We start from the raw sequence: 17,561 nt of genomic DNA on the forward strand, positions 1-17,561 counted from the left end.
TATAGTGTATGACATGCTTTGCTTCTTAATACAATTCTCAGGGCAGCTTCCTATCTTCAAAACCTTTACAGATGCTGAATAAATACCTGCTGCTTTTATTTGTGATGATGATAAAATGACTACAACAAAGACAGGCATTTATCTGGCCTAAAAAGATTAGGATGGAAGAATCAGAATACCACTTCAAAGTTATGTATGAATTGCTATCACTTCAAAGTTATATATGAATTGCTAAGTTAATTCCAGATATTTCTGAACCATTTTCTCTGCCAGGATTCTTTAAAACATAGTAAGGTGTACTTCATCATAACTAGAGTTTCTCTTGGTGAATTTGCTATTTTTCCCTGTCTACAACAAAAAGATTAGTAACACTCAATGGAGTACTCTCCCAATGAGAGTCCCTGGATGAGAGCAGAAGAAATAACCATGTAAAATATGTGGGCTGGTTCAAATACTGGTTGGTGAGCTATTTTTGCAATTATCTTTTTTGATATCCTATTAATATAAAAACTAAGTTTGAGTCCCTATATTGCCAATAAACTATGATATAAACGTCTATTGTAATGTCAACTTTTACATGTATTTACTAATTCTTCCCAAATCCTCTACATTTTGGCCACCACTTCAAGTGGTTTTTTGCAGAAAGGTTGGTTCAAATCACTGAGTTCCCTATCAAGGGACACTCTCTACTCAAACTGCCTTACTTAATTCCTGCTAGTCAAATATATCTAAATTCCCAAAATATAAGAAGCTGACTCACAATTACAGAACTAAGTTAAATTGCCCAAAATAATCAAAGGATTATTTAAATGTAGAAGGCAAGTGAATATGGTTTCTCCTTTAAAGTACATTTTAATATTGAGATGGCTGGATGGTGAGTTTCGGGGGAAACTCAACAGAAAGTATTGGACGCAGTGGAACTTACCTGTAGAAAGACTAACAAAGAATAATAGAGGGGGGCTGGTATTGTGGCTCAGGGGTAGAGTGCTTGCCTGGTGTGTGCAAGGCCCTGGGTTCGATTCTCAGCACATAAAAATAAATAAATAAAAATAAATAAATAAAAATAAAGGCATTGTGTACAACTAAAAGAAATAAATATTAAAAAAATAATAGTAATAGAGGGCTGGGGCTGTGGCTCAGTGGTAGAGCGCTCGCCTAGCATGTATGAGGCCCTGGGTTCAAACCTCAGCACCACATAAAAATAAATAAATAAAATAAAAATGATATTGTGTCCAACTAAAAAATAAATATTTTTTAAAAAAAGAATAATAGAATAATAGAAGCAGAAATGTGATGAGGATAATTATAGTTGATACACCACAAAACAAATATCCACTTTAGACTACTAAATAAGAAGGACTACTGAAAGCAAAGAGTACAATGGTTACTAGTTCTTCCTATACATGTTTATCTTCTGGATGTCACATAAAAATTCTTACCCAAAGAGAAATCCTATATTATTATATCAAAATACAGACCCTTGGTTTAAAGGATCATGGCAAAATTTCAATATATCAAGATTAATACTTGCAAAAGAAAACAAGGCATTTAAAAGTCATCCAACGGGAAAAAGAATAATCTCATTTGATTACAAACATTTTAAAGGAATTTAGAAAATATTTACTGAACAAAAAATAAAAGACTGACCCACTCTAAATGCTAGTGGTTTTCCTCCATTTAATTGTTCTTGTTCTCGGTGGTAGATTAATACTTTTTGAAGAAGCACCTGGGCTAACTCCTTTTTCCTGCTGTGAGTCGATTCTACAAGAGTTATGGCCTCTGCTAAGCAGGCCCTTTGCCCTTGGATTAAGCCAGTATAAAGTTTATCCACAAATCTTTGTTCTTTATCAGAAAGTCCTTCCATGTGGTCCTTTAAGGTTGCTTGTACACATAATTTCCTCCTTAAGCCATTTGACAACAGCATCCACTTTGTACAATGGAGTCCGAGCGACTTAAATGGCTGAGCACACGGGATTCCTGACAGGAGATGAGCACTTGAGTGAAAGGTGAAGTGGTAACCAGGGAAAGGTGTCCTTAACAGGCCTTTTAGGAAATGCTGGTGAGGATGCAGTAGGAGCGCGGGAAGATTCATTTTGTTTGTAACTGAAGAAAACCCCGGATGCTTTTTGACTCAATTGATTTGTGACCTCCCTAGAAGAAAGAGAAACATATTTTGCCAGTTTATACAGACAGCTAAGATATGGAGGTAGTAAAAGTGAAAGTAGAGTGCTTTTCCCACATTCTAAAACACACAAAATTAGCACTCTTAGCTGTATACATGGTTGAGTTTTCTTACTAAATTTAAGAGAGAAGACTTCCCCCTTGGTCACAGTTACTATTTCGAGTAATCCAAATCATGAAACTATTACTCTATTGTGAGGTGGAATTTACATTAAAATGTCCTTTTAAACAAAAAACAAATATACCAAACCTCATTAGGGCAGACATTTTCTGTCACACTTTTTCTCACATTCGTCTTCACACTTTCCTCAGGTCAACATACCCAATTCTGAAGCTCATACAAAAGATTCTTTAAAAAGAATGCCTCTGAAGCTAGCCTTTTATTCATTCTCTACAAAAGAAATGTGATTAGTGGTGTGGCACCAGAGGCACAAGTTTAGACCCATGTGTATCCTCAATAGACTCACCCCGAATAACCTGGCTTAAGCACAAAATCAACAACAATAAGCCTTAATGTGAGTGAACTGTGTGGGTTTGTGTAGTAACAAATGAGTGCATCTTAAAGTATGGTCAGAACAACCAGGTACTTTCTAAAAATGCACATTCCCAGCCCCACTACTCAGAAGCTCTGTAGCTAAGCACACTGAAGTTCGAACCGCTCAGGAATTGGATGAGGAGCCTTAGATTGACTGATATTCTCAACATAGTTTTATATTACATTAGGCAATGAAAGCTGGCAATAGTACACTGAATCAGGACAGGGTAGGGGATATGAGCCATGGCCATTCAGTTGCTGCTACTTATGCTATCATGACCTAGGGCTAGTTACTTAACCACTCCGAACTTCAATGTTCTGGAGTTAAGAGAGCAAAGTGGTTAAGAGAACAAAATGACTTATTTCATGTAAAAAGCCTGGAGCAGTGCCTACCACAGAGTAGGAGCTCAATTAACATTAGTTTTTATTGTTAGTATATGAATTTGTAAAACAATAGTAATAATTAGGTCACAGACCTAAACTTCCAGTGACATACTAAGATTTTGGGGTGGGGGGGGACCAGGGATTGAACTCAGGGGCACTCAATCACTGAGCCACATCCCCAGTCCTATTTTTTTTTTTTTTTTTTTTTTGGTGCTGGGAATAGAACCCAGGGGCTTGTGCATGCAAGACAAGCACTCTACCACCTGAGCTATAGCCCCCAGCACCCCCAGCCCTATTTTGTATCTTATTTAGAGACAAGGTCTCAGTGAGTTGCTTAGTGCCTCGCTGTTGCGGAGGCTGGCTTTGAACTCACGATCTTCCTGTCTCAGCCTCCAGAGCAGCTGGGATTACAGATGTGCGCCACCACATCTGGCTCAAACTAAGATTTATAGGTACATATGTCCTATGCAATTTGGGTTCATAATTATTTGGAAATTTTGGTTTTTCTGGGTCTCATGGCTCATTGAAATTAATTATTTTATTGATCCAAGATACTTCTCCAAATAGCACTTCAAAGCCAATGAATATAAAATTAATTTTAGTTAATAAACATGCTATTCAGGACAAAGAAGTAGTTTAAGATTTTTTTAACCTGTAGAAACTATAAATGTTCATAAATTTTCCAAAAGCAACAATTTTTTTTCAAATTGAGGGGGGCATTATAATATTTATTTATACAAATTTATTTTTAAAAGAATAATTTATTTAAAATGTATAAAATTATTTCTAAAAAAAAAGTTTTTAAAACATCTATCGACGAGTAGCCTTCATACAAACACACAAAAAGACACTTAAAGTATCTAACAGGGGATCTATTGTGGAAGGTGTCATTAAACAACATCTTTCAGCTCAATTCACATCCTCACCACCAGCAACACCAGTAGCCTGGACACTCACAGGCAAGAACTGGATTTTTATTCAACCCCTACTTTCCAAGCACATACTACTTTCCAGATTGTAATATATCAGGGATGGATCTGAAAGAATAAAAGAGCTGATGAAGGATGAAGACCGCTTTCTAGTATGAGGACTTGGCCTCTTCCCTGCCATATTAGAGAAGACTGAAAAATTCAGTGATGACAGAAGATACCAGTTTAAGGAACTAGTGATGGGAGATATGTCTGGATCAATATGTAAACTTTAGGGGCCAAGAAGCTAGCTTTTGGGTCTTGGCAGAGGACAAACAACAGAGACCTTTATGGAGGTGACACCACTGACTTTGCTCTTTTAGGAGATAAGTCTAGGAACAGTGGTGAAAGGTCAAGAGTGATGAGACCCTGGTAACACAGAGTCCAGTTTAGAAACCCTAGCAAGGACCCCTAGCACAGGAGCAAAGGAGATGATGAGGACCTGGACTTCAGCAAGGTAGTAAGTATTGTACAAGATAAGGCACATTCAATTCAATCCACCTTCATGTCCCCGTTAGAATCCTCAAAGCTTGACATGAAGCCTGGCTCTCTTCACTTGCTAAGGGGGGGAAAAAAAACTGTTGCTGATCTGATCAGAATTTATTTTATTACCCACTTACCTGCAACTTTAGAGCTTATAAACCACTTTCAAATACTTTATTTTACCTTATACACCAATCCCATAAGGACAGTGTGACAGTTATTAATCTCGTTTAACAGAAAGGGAAACCAAGTATGAGTTAAACAACTATAGTCACAATCAGAGACAGGGCCAGGACTCAAATCCATACCTTTGACTCTCTATGGAATTTCTTCTTAATAAATTATGATAGAACAAAAGAGAAATCCTTTGGCTAAAAGGGAAATAGATATCAGTTAACTTTACCCACTTTCCTAAGTGAATAGGGGAATGGGGCACAAGACCAGAAACAGGAAGACCACCTGGAGAATTGCACTAGAAGGTAGATGAGAGGAATGGCCTGGACCAGGTTGAGGTAGTGTTCAGACAGATTCCAGATGAATTCTGAAAGAACTGCTAATGTGGGTAGGAACCGGAACAGTCAAAGACAAGGCAGAGGTTCTTACTTGAGCCATAGAAAGACAGAAAGATGGGGTTGAGTGTGGTGGCGCATGCCTGTAATCCCTAGGCTCAGGAGGATGAGGCAGGAAAATCTTAGTTCAAAGTCAGCCTCAGCAATTCATCGAGGCTCTAAGCAACTTAGCAAGACCTTATCTCTAAATAATAATAAAAAAAAAAAATACAAAAAAGATCTGGGGATGTGGCTCAATGGTTAAGTGACCCTGGGTTCAATCCCTGGTACCAAAATAAATAATAAAAATAAATTAAAAAAAAAAAGAAAGACAAAGTTGTCCTTCAGTGAGCTAGGGAATACTGTCAGAAGTAAGGTTTAAAGTGCAAACAGGAGTTTAGTTTCCAACACATTAAATTTAAGAGGCCCATTATTAAACATTACACCATGTATACCAGAATCAGAACATCACATGGTCCCCTACTAATATGTACAATTTTAATGTATTCATTAAAAATAAATTTAATCAAAAACAAAACAGACCTACTAGATATCCAAGTGAGATATGGAGTGAGCAGCAGCATTTATCGGTCTTAAGTTCCAGGCAGAGGTCAGAGCTGTGGCGTAAATTTGGGAATTACTGTTTAGCTGACCAAATAAGTTCACCAACAAAGGGATTGGATAGAGGATGTGTGACACCATTTTTTGATAAAACTTTACACACACATGCAGGAGGAATACACATGTTGAAGTGTACTTATCTATAAACTCACGTATAGATAAGTAGTCTTGAGGTGTTTCCATATTGTTTTGGGCATACTGTTTCTGATTTTTTTCAAGGCAGTCTATTATTATGGTAGTAGACAGAAGCATGCCTACCCAAGGATGCCCATGTCTGAATTCCTGGAACCTATAAACATGTTATATCACATAGCAAAGGGGAAATGAAGTTTGCAGAAGGAATTCAGATTGCTAATCAACTGACTCAGATACATAGATTAGTCTAGTTTATCTCAGAGGATCACTGCAACCACCAGGGTCCTTACAAATGGAAGCCGGGAGGCAGAAAAGAACAGTGCAATATCATGTGAGGACTCCACCCATCCCCACTGGTAAGGGAGTAAAAGGGCTAACCTGTAGAAGACAGAAAAATCCAGGAAGCTGATTTTCCTTGAGATCCTCCAGGACAGAATGAAGTATTATTGGTAGCTTGATTTTAGCCCAGTGATACCCATGTCAGACTTGATCAAGATAACTGTAAGATAATAATTCTGTGTTGTTTTACACCAGTTTGTGGTAATTTGTTACAGTAGCAACAGAAAACTAACACAGTTGCTAAGGTAACCAAAAATATTTAAAATAAAATTCAGAATTTTTATGAGAAATATCTAATAACTACTCATGATTTAATTATCTGTCATAACTTGTACATTATTTCCTTTTTCATTTGGATTTCTTCCTAACATGAGAAGTAAACTTGATGAATCCTTAATTTTATCATTTATTGTGACTATCAGTGTTACATCCAATACATTCATATGTCAATTTCTAAATTAGACATAAAATTAGCATATGTTCTAGAAAAATCAGTAAACTGAATTATGTGTAAGGTGAAAAAGTGATGTTTTAGCTATGTTACTGCAAAGCTTTTATTAGATTCATCACATTAAGATTAGAAGTTCAAAAGTACTCCAAAATAGCATGACGTACATATTCTAGTCACCAGTTCCGAGCATGGTAGCTTTTATTAAACTATGCACAAACTATCATAAAAATAAGAAGTCTGGAATGCATCTCATCCACTTTTTTTTTTAACCTGAAAAACACCTATTTAGTTCAAATAACACCTCCTTTGAGGCACATTTTCCCCCAACTCTTTCAGGCAGTTAATTGTTCTATTCAATGTTCCACTGCCTTTTGTTCATATAACAGGTAGTTTTCTTTTCCTTTTCCTTTTTTTTTTTGATAGTGGGAATGGAACCCATGGGCACTTTACCAAAATTCAGCTACATCTCCAGGCTCTTGCTAAGTTGCTGAGGGTTTAAGTTGCCCAGTATGCACCTTGAACATAAGATCCTCCTGCCATGGCCTTTGATTGTTGGGATTACAGGCCTTGTCTTTCTGTCTTTAAATTAATCTATTTTGAGACCTCTTCCCACCAATTTTCACCCCTCACCTTAGCTGAGAACCTCCCAGAGAAATGACAAAATATTATTGCTTATTTCCCCAGAATCTAACACAGTGCCTGACACAGAGTAGCCTTTCTATATTTTGTTTTTTTAGGTCAATGATTGGATATTCTATCTACCTTGCATTGATCTCACATACGATGAAGAAAAACTTGGGTTACGATACTTATCCATGTGATCTGAGGACCTTTACCTAAAATATTCCGCCTTCTAAGTTCCCTATTTCAAATCATCTAGCCAGAACAGAAAATGTTTTAAGGAATCAAAACCTAGTAGCAAGAACATTAGTAGATGAAAATATGTCCATTTATAACATCTCAAGCAAATAACATTTCCTAAATGAGATGAATAAAAACAGTCTTACAGGGCTGGGGATGTGGCTCAACTGTAGAGTGCTTGCCTAGCATGAGCAAGGCCCTGGGTTCAATCCTCAGCACCAAATAAAAATAAATTAATTAGTCCAACTACAACTAAAAAATAAATACTTTAAAAAATCTTTAAAAAACAAAACAAGAGAACTTCCAATCACTCCTGCAAGGTAGGCGGGCCTGCGACCCACCGGAAGAAGAGGAGCAGCGGCCTGCTGAGAGGCAGAGCCGCCCCCCACCCCCCGCGCCTGCCAGGTAGGCGGAACTGTGACCACCGACAGAAAAGGCCCAGTGGCCCCTGGCAGGACAGAGCTTCCAATCACTCCTGCAAGGTAGGCGGGCCTTCGACCCACCGGCAGAAGAGGAGCAGCGGCCTGCTGAGAGGCAGAGCCGCCCCCTCCCCCTGCGCCGGCAAGGTAGAGGGAACTGTGACCACCCATAGAGCAGGCCCAGCGGCCTGCTGAGGGGCAGAGCCGCCCCATCCCCCTGCGCCGGCAAGGTAGAGGGAACTGTGAGCACCCACAGAGCAGGCCCAGCGGCCTGCTGAGGGGCAGAGCCGCCCCCCACCCCCCGCGCCTGCCAGGTAGGTGGAACTGTGACCACCAACAGAAAAGGTCCAGTGGCCCGCGGCGGGACAGAGCTTCCAATCACTCCTGCAAGGTAGGCGGGCCTGTGACCCACCGGCAGAAGAGGAGCAGCGGCCTGCTGAGAGGCAGAGCCGCCCCCTCCCCCTGCGCCGGCAAGGTAGACGGAATTCTGACCACCCACAGAGCAGGCCCAGCTGCCTGCTGAGGGGCAGAGCCGCCCCCCAACCCCCGTGCCTGCCAGGTAGGCGGAACTGTGACCACCGACAGAAAAGGCCCAGTGGCCCGCGGAGGGGCAGAGCTTCCAATCACTCCTGCAAGGTAGGCGGGCCTGCGACCCACCGGCAGAAGAGGAGCAGCGGCCTGCTGAGAGGCAGAGCCGCCCCTTCCCCCCGCGCCTGCAAGGTAGACGGAACTGTGACCACCATCAGAACAGGCCAGACCTGCAACCGACAGACAGAACAGGCCCAGTGGCCTGAGGAAGAGTAGAGCCGCCCCCCCCCCCCCCGCGCGCCTGCAAGGTAGGCGGACCTGCGACCCACAGGCAGAACAGCCCCAGAGGCCTGCAGAGGGGCAGTGCCGCTGCCTGCGCCTACAAAGTAGGCAGAACAGCGGCCACAGACAGAACAAGCCTAGCGGCCCGCAGAGGGACAGAGCCGCCGCCTGCGCCTGCAAGGTAGGCGGACCTGCTACCGACCGGCAGAGCAGTCCCAGCAGCCTGCCGGCGTGGTAAGCACACTGCCTCAATTGGAGGAGGGGCAGAGCCGCCGCTCGCGCCTGTGAGGGAGACTTTGCAACTATACAAGACCAATATAAATATATAGGGGGAAAATTCTATAGCACAACAGTTTCACCAAGTAGAAAGGAACGCGAACAGTATGAAGAGACAAGGAAAGAAAGGACCACAAGCAATGCAGGTCAACTCAATGTTAGAAGAGGTAATAGCTGCAGCAGATGGAATATCAGATAAAGAATTCAGGATATACATGCTTCAGATGATCTGGAGTATCAAGGAAGACATCAGACAGCAAAATCAGACAATGAAAGATCACTTCAATAATGAATTACATAAACAAATCCAAGAAGCAAAAGATCAACTATACAGGGAGATAGAGGTTATAAAAAACAAACAAACAGAAATCCTAGAAATGCAGGAAGCAATAAACCAACTTAAAAACTCAATTGAGAATACTACCAGCAGAGTAGAACACTTAGAAGATAGAACATCAGACAATGAAGATAAAGTATTTCAACTTGAAAAGAACATAGACAGCTCAGCAAGACTGTTAAGAAACCATGAGCAGAACATCCAAGAAATATGGGATAACATCAAGAGACCAAATTTAAGAGTCATTGGGATACAGGAAGGGACAGAGTTTCAAACCAAAGGAATGAGCAATCTATTCAATGAAATAATACGAGAAAACTTCCCAGACTTGAAGAATGAGACAGAATCCCAAATCCTAGAAGCCTACAGGACACCGAATGTGCAAAATCATAAGAGACCCACACCTAGACACATTATAATGAAGATGCCCAACATACAGAATAAGGAGAGAATTTTAAAAGCTACAAGAGAAAGGAAGCAGATCACATTTAGGGGTAAGCCAATCAGGATAACAGCTGATCTTTCAACACAGACTCTGAAAGCTAGAAGATCCTGGAATAACATATTTCAAACACTGAAAGAAAATGGGTTCCAACCAAGAATTGTGTTTCCAACGAAATTAAGCTTCAGGATGGAAGATGAAATTAAAACCTTCCACGATAAACAAAAGTTAAAAGAATTTGCAGCTAGAAAACCATCTCTTCAAAACATCCTTGGCAAAACATTACAGGAAGAGGAAATGGAAAATAACAATGAAAACCAACAGTGGGAGGTAGGACAGTAAAGGGGGGAAAAATAATCAAAGAGGAAAACAAACCATGTTTAGTAACATAAATAAACAAATATGGCTGGAAGAACAATCCATATCTCAATAATAACCCTAAATGTTAATGGCTTAAACTCACCAATCAAGAGACACAGGCTAGTAGAATGGATCACAAAACAAGACCCAACAATATGCTGCCTACAGGAGACGCATTTGATAGGAAAAGACATACATAGGCTGAAGGTAAAAGGTTGGGAAAAATCATATCACTCATATGGACTTCGGAAACAAGCAGGAGTGTCCATACTCATATCAAATAAAATAGATTTCAAGCCAAAGTTAAACAAAAGGGATAAAGACGGACACTACATACTGCTTAGGGGAACCATACACCAACAAGACATAACAATCATAAATATATATGCCCCAAACAATGGTGCAGCTATGTTCATCAAACAAACTCTTCTCAAGTTCAAGAGTCTAATAGACCACCATACAATAATCATGGGAGACTTCAACACACCTCTCTCGCCACTGGACAGATCTTCAAAACAAAAGTTGAATAAGGAAACTATAGAACTCAATAACACAATTAATAACCTAGACTTAATTGACATATATAGAATATACCACCCAACATCAAGCAGTTACACTTTTTTCTCAGCAGCACATGGATCCTTCTCAAAAATAGATCATATATTATGTCACAGGGAAACTCTTAGACAATATAAAGGAGTAGAGATAATACCATGCATCCTATCTGATCATAATGGAAGGGAACTGAAAATCAACGATAAAAGAAGGAAGGAAAAAGAATACATCACTTGGAGAATGAACAATAGGTTACTGAATGATCAATGGGTTATAGAAGACATCAAGGAGGAAATTAAAAAATTCTTAGAGATTAATGAAAACACAGACACAACATATCGGAATCTATGGGACACACTGAAAGCAGTTCTAAGAGGAAAATTCATTGCTTGGAGTTCATTCCTTAAAAAAAGAAAAAAAAACAACAAATAAATGATCTCATACTTCATCTCAAAATCCTAGAAAAAGAAGAGCAAAACAACAGCAAAAGAAGTAGAAGGCAAGAAATAATTAAAATCAGAGCTGAAATTAATGAAATCGAAACAAAAGAAACAATTGAAAAAATTGACAAAACTAAAAGTTGGTTCTTTGAAAAAATAAACAAAATCGACAGACCCTTAGCCATGCTAGCGAAGAGAAGAAGAGAGAGAACTCAAATTACTAGCATACAGGATGAAAAAGGCAATATCACAACAGACACTTCAGATACACAGAAGATAATCAAAAATTATTTTGAATCCTTATACTCCAATAAATTAGAAGATAGTGAAGGCATCGATAAATTTCTTAAGTCATATGATCTGCCCAGATTGAGTCAGGAGGATATAGACAACCTAAACAGACCAATATCAATTGAGGAAATAGAAGAAACCATCAAAAGACTACCAACTAAGAAAAGCCCAGGACCGGATGGGTATACAGCAGAGTTTTACAAAACCTTTAAAGAGGAACTAATACCCATACTTTTCAAGCTACTTCAGGAAATAGAAAAAGAGGGAGAACTTCCAAATTCATTCTACAAGGCCAACATCACCCTGATACCTAAACCAGACAAAGACACTTCAAAGAAAGAAAACTACAGACCAATATCTCTAATGAACCTAGATGCAAAAATCCTCAATAAAATTCTGGCCACTCAGATACAAAAACATATCAAAAAAATTGTGCACCATGATCAAGTAGGATTCATCCCTGGGATGCAAGGCTGGTTCAATATAAGGAAATCAATAAATGTTATTCACCACATCAATAGACTTAAAAATAAGAACCATATGATCATCTCGATAGATGCGGAAAAAGCATTCGACAAAGTACAGCATCCCTTTATGTTCAAAACTCTAGAAAAACTAGGGATAACAGGAACATACCTCAATATTGTAAAAGCAATCTATGCTAAGCCTCAGGCTAGCATCATTCTGAATGGAGAAAAATTGAAGACATTCCCTCTAAAATCTGGAACAAGATAGGGATGCCCTCTCTCACCACTTCTGTTCAACATAGTTCTCGAAACACTGGCCAGAGCAATTAGACAGACGAAAGAAATTAAAGGCATCAAAATAGGAAAAGAAGAACTTAAATTATCACTATTTGCAGATGACATGATTCTATACCTAGCAGACCCAAAAGGGTCTACAAAGAAACTATTAGAGCTAATAAATGAATTCAGCAAAGTGGCAGGATATAAAATCAACACGCATAAATCAAAGGCATTCCTGTATATCAGCGACAAATCCTCTGAAATGGAAATGAGGACAACTACTCCATTCACAATATCTTCAAAAAAAATAAAATACTTGGGAATCAACCTAACAAAAGAGGTGAAAGACTTATACAATGAAAACTACAGAACCCTAAAGAGAGAAATAGAAGAAGATCTTAGAAGATGGAAAAATATACCCTGTTCATGGATAGGCAGAACTAACATCATCAAAATGGCGATATTACCAAAAGTTCTCTATAGGTTTAATGCAATGCCAATCAAAATCCCAACGGCATTTCTTGTAGAAATAGACAAAGCAATCATGAAATTCATATGGAAAAATAAACGACCCAGAATAGCAAAAACAATGCTAAGCAGGAAGTGTGAATCAGGCGGTATAACGATACCAGACTTCAAACTATACTACAGAGCAATAGTAACAAAAACAGCATGGTACTGGTACCAAAACAGGCGGGTGGACCAATGGTACAGAATAGAGGACACAGAAACCAATCCACAAAACTACAACTACCTTATATTTGATAAAGGGGCTAAAAGCATGCAATGGAGGAAGGATAGCATCTTCAACAAATGGTGCTGGGAAAACTGGAAATCCATATGCAACAAAATGAAACTGAATCCCTTTCTCTCGCCATGCACAAAAGTTAATTCAAAATGGATCAAGGAGCTTGATATCAAATCAGAGACGCGCCATCTGATAGAAGAAAAAGTTGGCTACGATCTACATTCGGTGGGGTCGGGCTCCAAATTCCTCAATAGGACACTCATAGCACAAAAGTTAATAACTAGAATCAACAAATGGGACTTACTCAAACTAAAAAGTTTTTTCTCAGCAAAAGAAACAATAAGAGAGGTAAATAGAGAGCCTACATCCTGGGAACAAATCTTTACTCCTCACACTTCAGATAGAGCCCTAATATCCAGAGTATACAAAGAACTCAAAAAATTAGACAATAAGAGAACAAACAACCCAATCAACAAATGGGCCAAGGACCTGAACAGACACTTCTCAGAGGAGGACATACAATCAATCAACAAGTACATGAAAAAATGCTCACCATCTCTAGCTGTCAGAGAAATGCAAATCAAAACCACCCTAAGATACCATCTCACTCCAGTAAGATTGGCAGCCATTATGAAGTCAAACAACAACAAGTGCTGGCGAGGATGTGGGGAAAAGGGTACACTTGTACATTGCTGGTGGGACTGCAAATTGGTGCAGCCAATTTGGAAAGCAGTATGGAGATTTCTTGGAAAGCTGGGAATGGAGCCACCATTTGACCCAGCTATTCCCCTTCTCGGTCTATTCCCTAAAGACCTAAAAAGAGCATGCTACAGGGACACTGCTACATCGATGTTCATAGCAGCACAATTCACAATAGCAAGACTGTGGAACCAACCTAGATGCCCTTCAATAGATGAATGGATAAAAAAAATGTGGCATTTATACACAATGGAGTATTACTCTGCATTAAAAAATGACAAAATCATAGAATTTACAGGGAAATGGATGGCATTAGAGCAGATTATGCTAAGTGAAGCTAGCCAATCCCTAAAAAACAAATGCCAAATGTCTTCTTTGATATAAGGAGAGTAACTAAGAACAGAGTAGGGTCGAAGAGCATGAGAAGAAGATTAACATTAAACAGGGATGAGAGGTGGGAGGGAAAGGGAGAGAGAAGGGAAATTGCATGGAAATGGAAGGAGACCCTCAGAGTTATACAAAAGTACATACAAGAGGAAGTGAGGGGAAAGGGAAAAATAATACAAGGGGGACAAATGAATGTCAGTAGAGGGGGCAGAGAGAGAAGAGGGGAGGGGAGGGAAGGGAAGGGGAGGGGAGGGGAGGGGGGATAGTAGAGGATAGGAAAGGCAGCAGAACACAACAGACACTAGTATGGCAATATGTAAATCAATGGATGTGTAACTGATGTGATTCTGCAATCTGTATATGGGGTAAAAATGGGAGCTCATAACCCACTTGAATCAAAGTGTGAAATATGATATATCAAGAACTATGTAATGTTTTGAACAGCCAACAATAAAAAATTAAAAAAAAAAAAAGAATACAGAGCTTACACAATCAAAAAAAAAAAAAAAACAGGGGCTGGGGATGTGGTTGAAGTGGTAGTGCACTCGCCTGGCATGTGCGGGGCACTGGGTTCGATCCTCAGCACCACATAAAAATAAAGATGTTGTGTCCACCGAAACTAAAAAATAAATATTAAAAAAAATTTTTCTCTTTTTCTCAAAAAAAAAAAAACAGTCTTATAAAAAAGTAGTATAGATTACTCTAACATTTAAAATAATGATGTCATGGGCTGGGGTTGTAGCTCAGTGGTAAAGCACTTGCCTTGCATGTTTGAGGCACTAGGTTCGATCCTTAGCACCACATACAAATAAATAAAGATACTGTGTGTTCATCTACAACTAAATTTTAAAAAATATGTTTAAAATAATGGTGTCTTATAACAATTTAATTGCAATCTTCCTCAAGAAATCCATGCCAACTATTTGATAAGTTAACATCTATTCTGCAGGCATAATTCTTTGTCCTTTGATGTCAGTACAAATCTTAAAAGGCTTTTAAGTGAAAGAAAGAACCAGGAAAAGGATGATAACATTTACTCCCTCCCCTTCTTCTTTCCCAAACTAAAATAACAGAAATGAAACCAAAGACCTATCCAGATGTATAGAATTCTAGGTTCTGATACCTTCCAAACTCTTCCTGGGGACTGAGTTTCTTAGTTCCCCTCTCTCTCTGGACCATGTGAATGGCAGCTAGAAGCTGTTGCTTTCTGCTGGCTGTGGACTATGTGTGAGTGCTGGACAAGCATTTCCTAATCTGACCTACAGATGAAAAGGCTCAGCAATGTTAGGTTGATTGGCCACGGCCTCAGAATGAGTGGAAGAACTTGGGAAAACCTGAACCTCACAAATATGTTATCTATATGATGTGAACAGAGACAATAAAATAATCCTTTACATTTGAATGTGGCATAATTATACCTGACTGTTGTTTATTTTTTACTTTTTTTTGCTTAGGCCAAAATGAAAAATTAGTTTACATTTCCTGTGCAAACCATATTGGTAGGAATTCTGAATGAAGTGTTAGGTGACAGAACAGACTGAATTTTAAACATTTTAAATGTTTCTCATTTCATGGGAAACTCATATCTGATAACTAAATTTATTAACAAACCACATTAATTTATACAATTAATCTGATTTTAAAGGACCCCACAAATTTTTTAAGAGTTATCTAACTCAGCCTTATGAGCAACATTCTACCTATACATACATGTCACAGGTAGAAGATAAAAGTTAGTTTATTAACTTATATAACAAATAAGTTATTTGTAGAGTGCTCACCTTGCATGTGAGAGGCCCTGGGCTTGATCCTCAGCACCACATAAAAATAAATAAATAAAATATAGGTATTACGTCCATCTACAACTAAAAAATAAATACTAAAAAAAGAAAAAAAGTAGGAGGGAGACCAATAGGATGGGGGGGATCTGGGTTTGGGAGGAAGGGAGGTACCTGGGAGTAAAATTGATCAAATGATGTTGCAGGTTTGTACCAATAGGCCACAATGAAACTCAATGTATAATATGCAACAGTCAAAAAAATTCACATCTGTTTTTCTCCTATAGGATGGGAGAAGGGCTTCCTACCTGCTCATGTAACTAAGAGTATTTTTTCTGCTTTCTTATACAAAGAAAAGTTGGCCAATAATCATGCAAGAGAAAATCTGTAGCATTTATAATGTTCAGTAAGATACCTGAAAGCATCACCATTTCTAATATACCAGAATATCAATTTATTAATATATAATGAAAAACATCAAGTAGGCAAAAATAACGAAATGAGTTTATAAGGGCATCCCCTCCTTAAATGTCCCTCAATGGCTCATGTGTTAAAGGCTTGGTCCCCAGTCATGTGCTATTGGAAGGTGGTAGAACCTTTAAGAGGTAGAGTTTAGTGGGAGGAAGTTAGGTCATTGCGGACATGCCCTTGGAAAATCCCCAGCACCTTCTTTTGTTCTTGGCCATCATGAGATGAGCTGCCAAACACTGCCAACACTCCTGCCATGATATACTGCTCTACCACAGGACAAAAGCAACAGGGCAAATCTGTCATGGACTGAAGCCTCCAAAACGGTAAGCCAAAATAAATCTTTCTTATCGTCTCAGGTATCTTGTTACGGTAACAGAAATATGACTAATACACCTCCCGTGAAAGAAGGTTCACAAGAACAGTAGCATTTTAACATTTTCACATCTGTGCTAGAGAGGGCACTGGGATAAAGGAACTTTCTTATACTCTATACTCCATTGGTGGGAATATAAATTACTACAGCCCACATGGAAATCAGTATGGAGGTGTCTCATAAAACTAAAAATAGAAGTACCGTATCATCCAGCTATATCACTCTGGTATTTATCCAAAAGAATTAAAATCAGCATACATAAGAGATACATTCATACCCATGTTTATCAAAGCATAATTCACTACAGTCAGGCTATGGAATCAATCTAGGTATTCAGCAACAGATGAACAGATAAAGAAAATGTAGTATACATACACAATGGAGCTTTATTCTGCCATAAAGATGAACAAAATTACGTCATTTGTAGTAAGTAGATGGAACTGAAGTGATCATGTCAAGCGAAATAAGCCAGATTCAAAAAGACAAGTACCATATGTTTTATGCCATATGTGGAAGCTAGTGGGAAAAAAGAGGATTGAGATTTATACATAATTTAAAAAATAAAATAAAAGGGTATCATGAAAGTAGAAGGGAGGGGCTGGGGTTGTGGCTCAGTGGTAGAGCACTCACCTTGCATATGAGAGGCCCTGGGCTCAATCCTCAGCACCACATATAAATAAATAAATAAATAAATAAATAAATAAATAAATAAATAAATGTTTTATGTCCATCTACAACTAAAAAATAAATATTAAAAAAAGGGACAAAAAGTAGGAGGGAGACCAATAGGATAGAAGGGGATCTGGGTTTGGGAGGAAGGGATGTATCTGGGAGTAAAACTGATTAAATGATATTGCAGGTTTGTACCAATAGGCCACAATGACACTCAATGTATAATTAATATGCAACAGTAAAAATTCACA

General features: G+C 38.8%; 1 protein-coding gene across 2 annotated transcripts in view; it reads right to left on the bottom strand.

Annotated features, from left to right (window-relative positions):
- The window catches only part of Mmaa (metabolism of cobalamin associated A), a 29,105-nt gene extending 11,926 nt beyond the window's left edge, over window positions 1-17,179 (bottom strand). The window contains exons 1-3 of one of the 2 annotated variants that reach the window (XM_046459623.2): window positions 15,798-17,179; window positions 6,234-6,354; window positions 1,648-2,151 (exon numbers count right to left, since the gene is read on the bottom strand). In XM_046459623.2, coding sequence (XP_046315579.1) covers window positions 1,648-2,092 — 445 coding nt within the window. In that variant the 5' untranslated portion in view covers window positions 2,093-2,151; window positions 6,234-6,354; window positions 15,798-17,179. Of the gene's footprint in view, window positions 1-925; window positions 946-1,647; window positions 2,152-6,233; window positions 6,355-15,797 lie in introns of those variants that run through there. The other variant, XM_046459624.2, reaches the window with a different exon arrangement.
- Between the last annotated feature and the right edge of the window lie 382 nt (window positions 17,180-17,561).

This window comes from Marmota monax, unplaced genomic scaffold (assembly GCF_021218885.2).
Source record: "Marmota monax isolate L192 unplaced genomic scaffold, Marmota_monax_Labrador192_F-V1.1 WCK01_AAM20220418_F8-fsc00039, whole genome shotgun sequence".
Lineage (NCBI taxonomy): Eukaryota > Metazoa > Chordata > Mammalia > Rodentia > Sciuridae > Marmota > Marmota monax.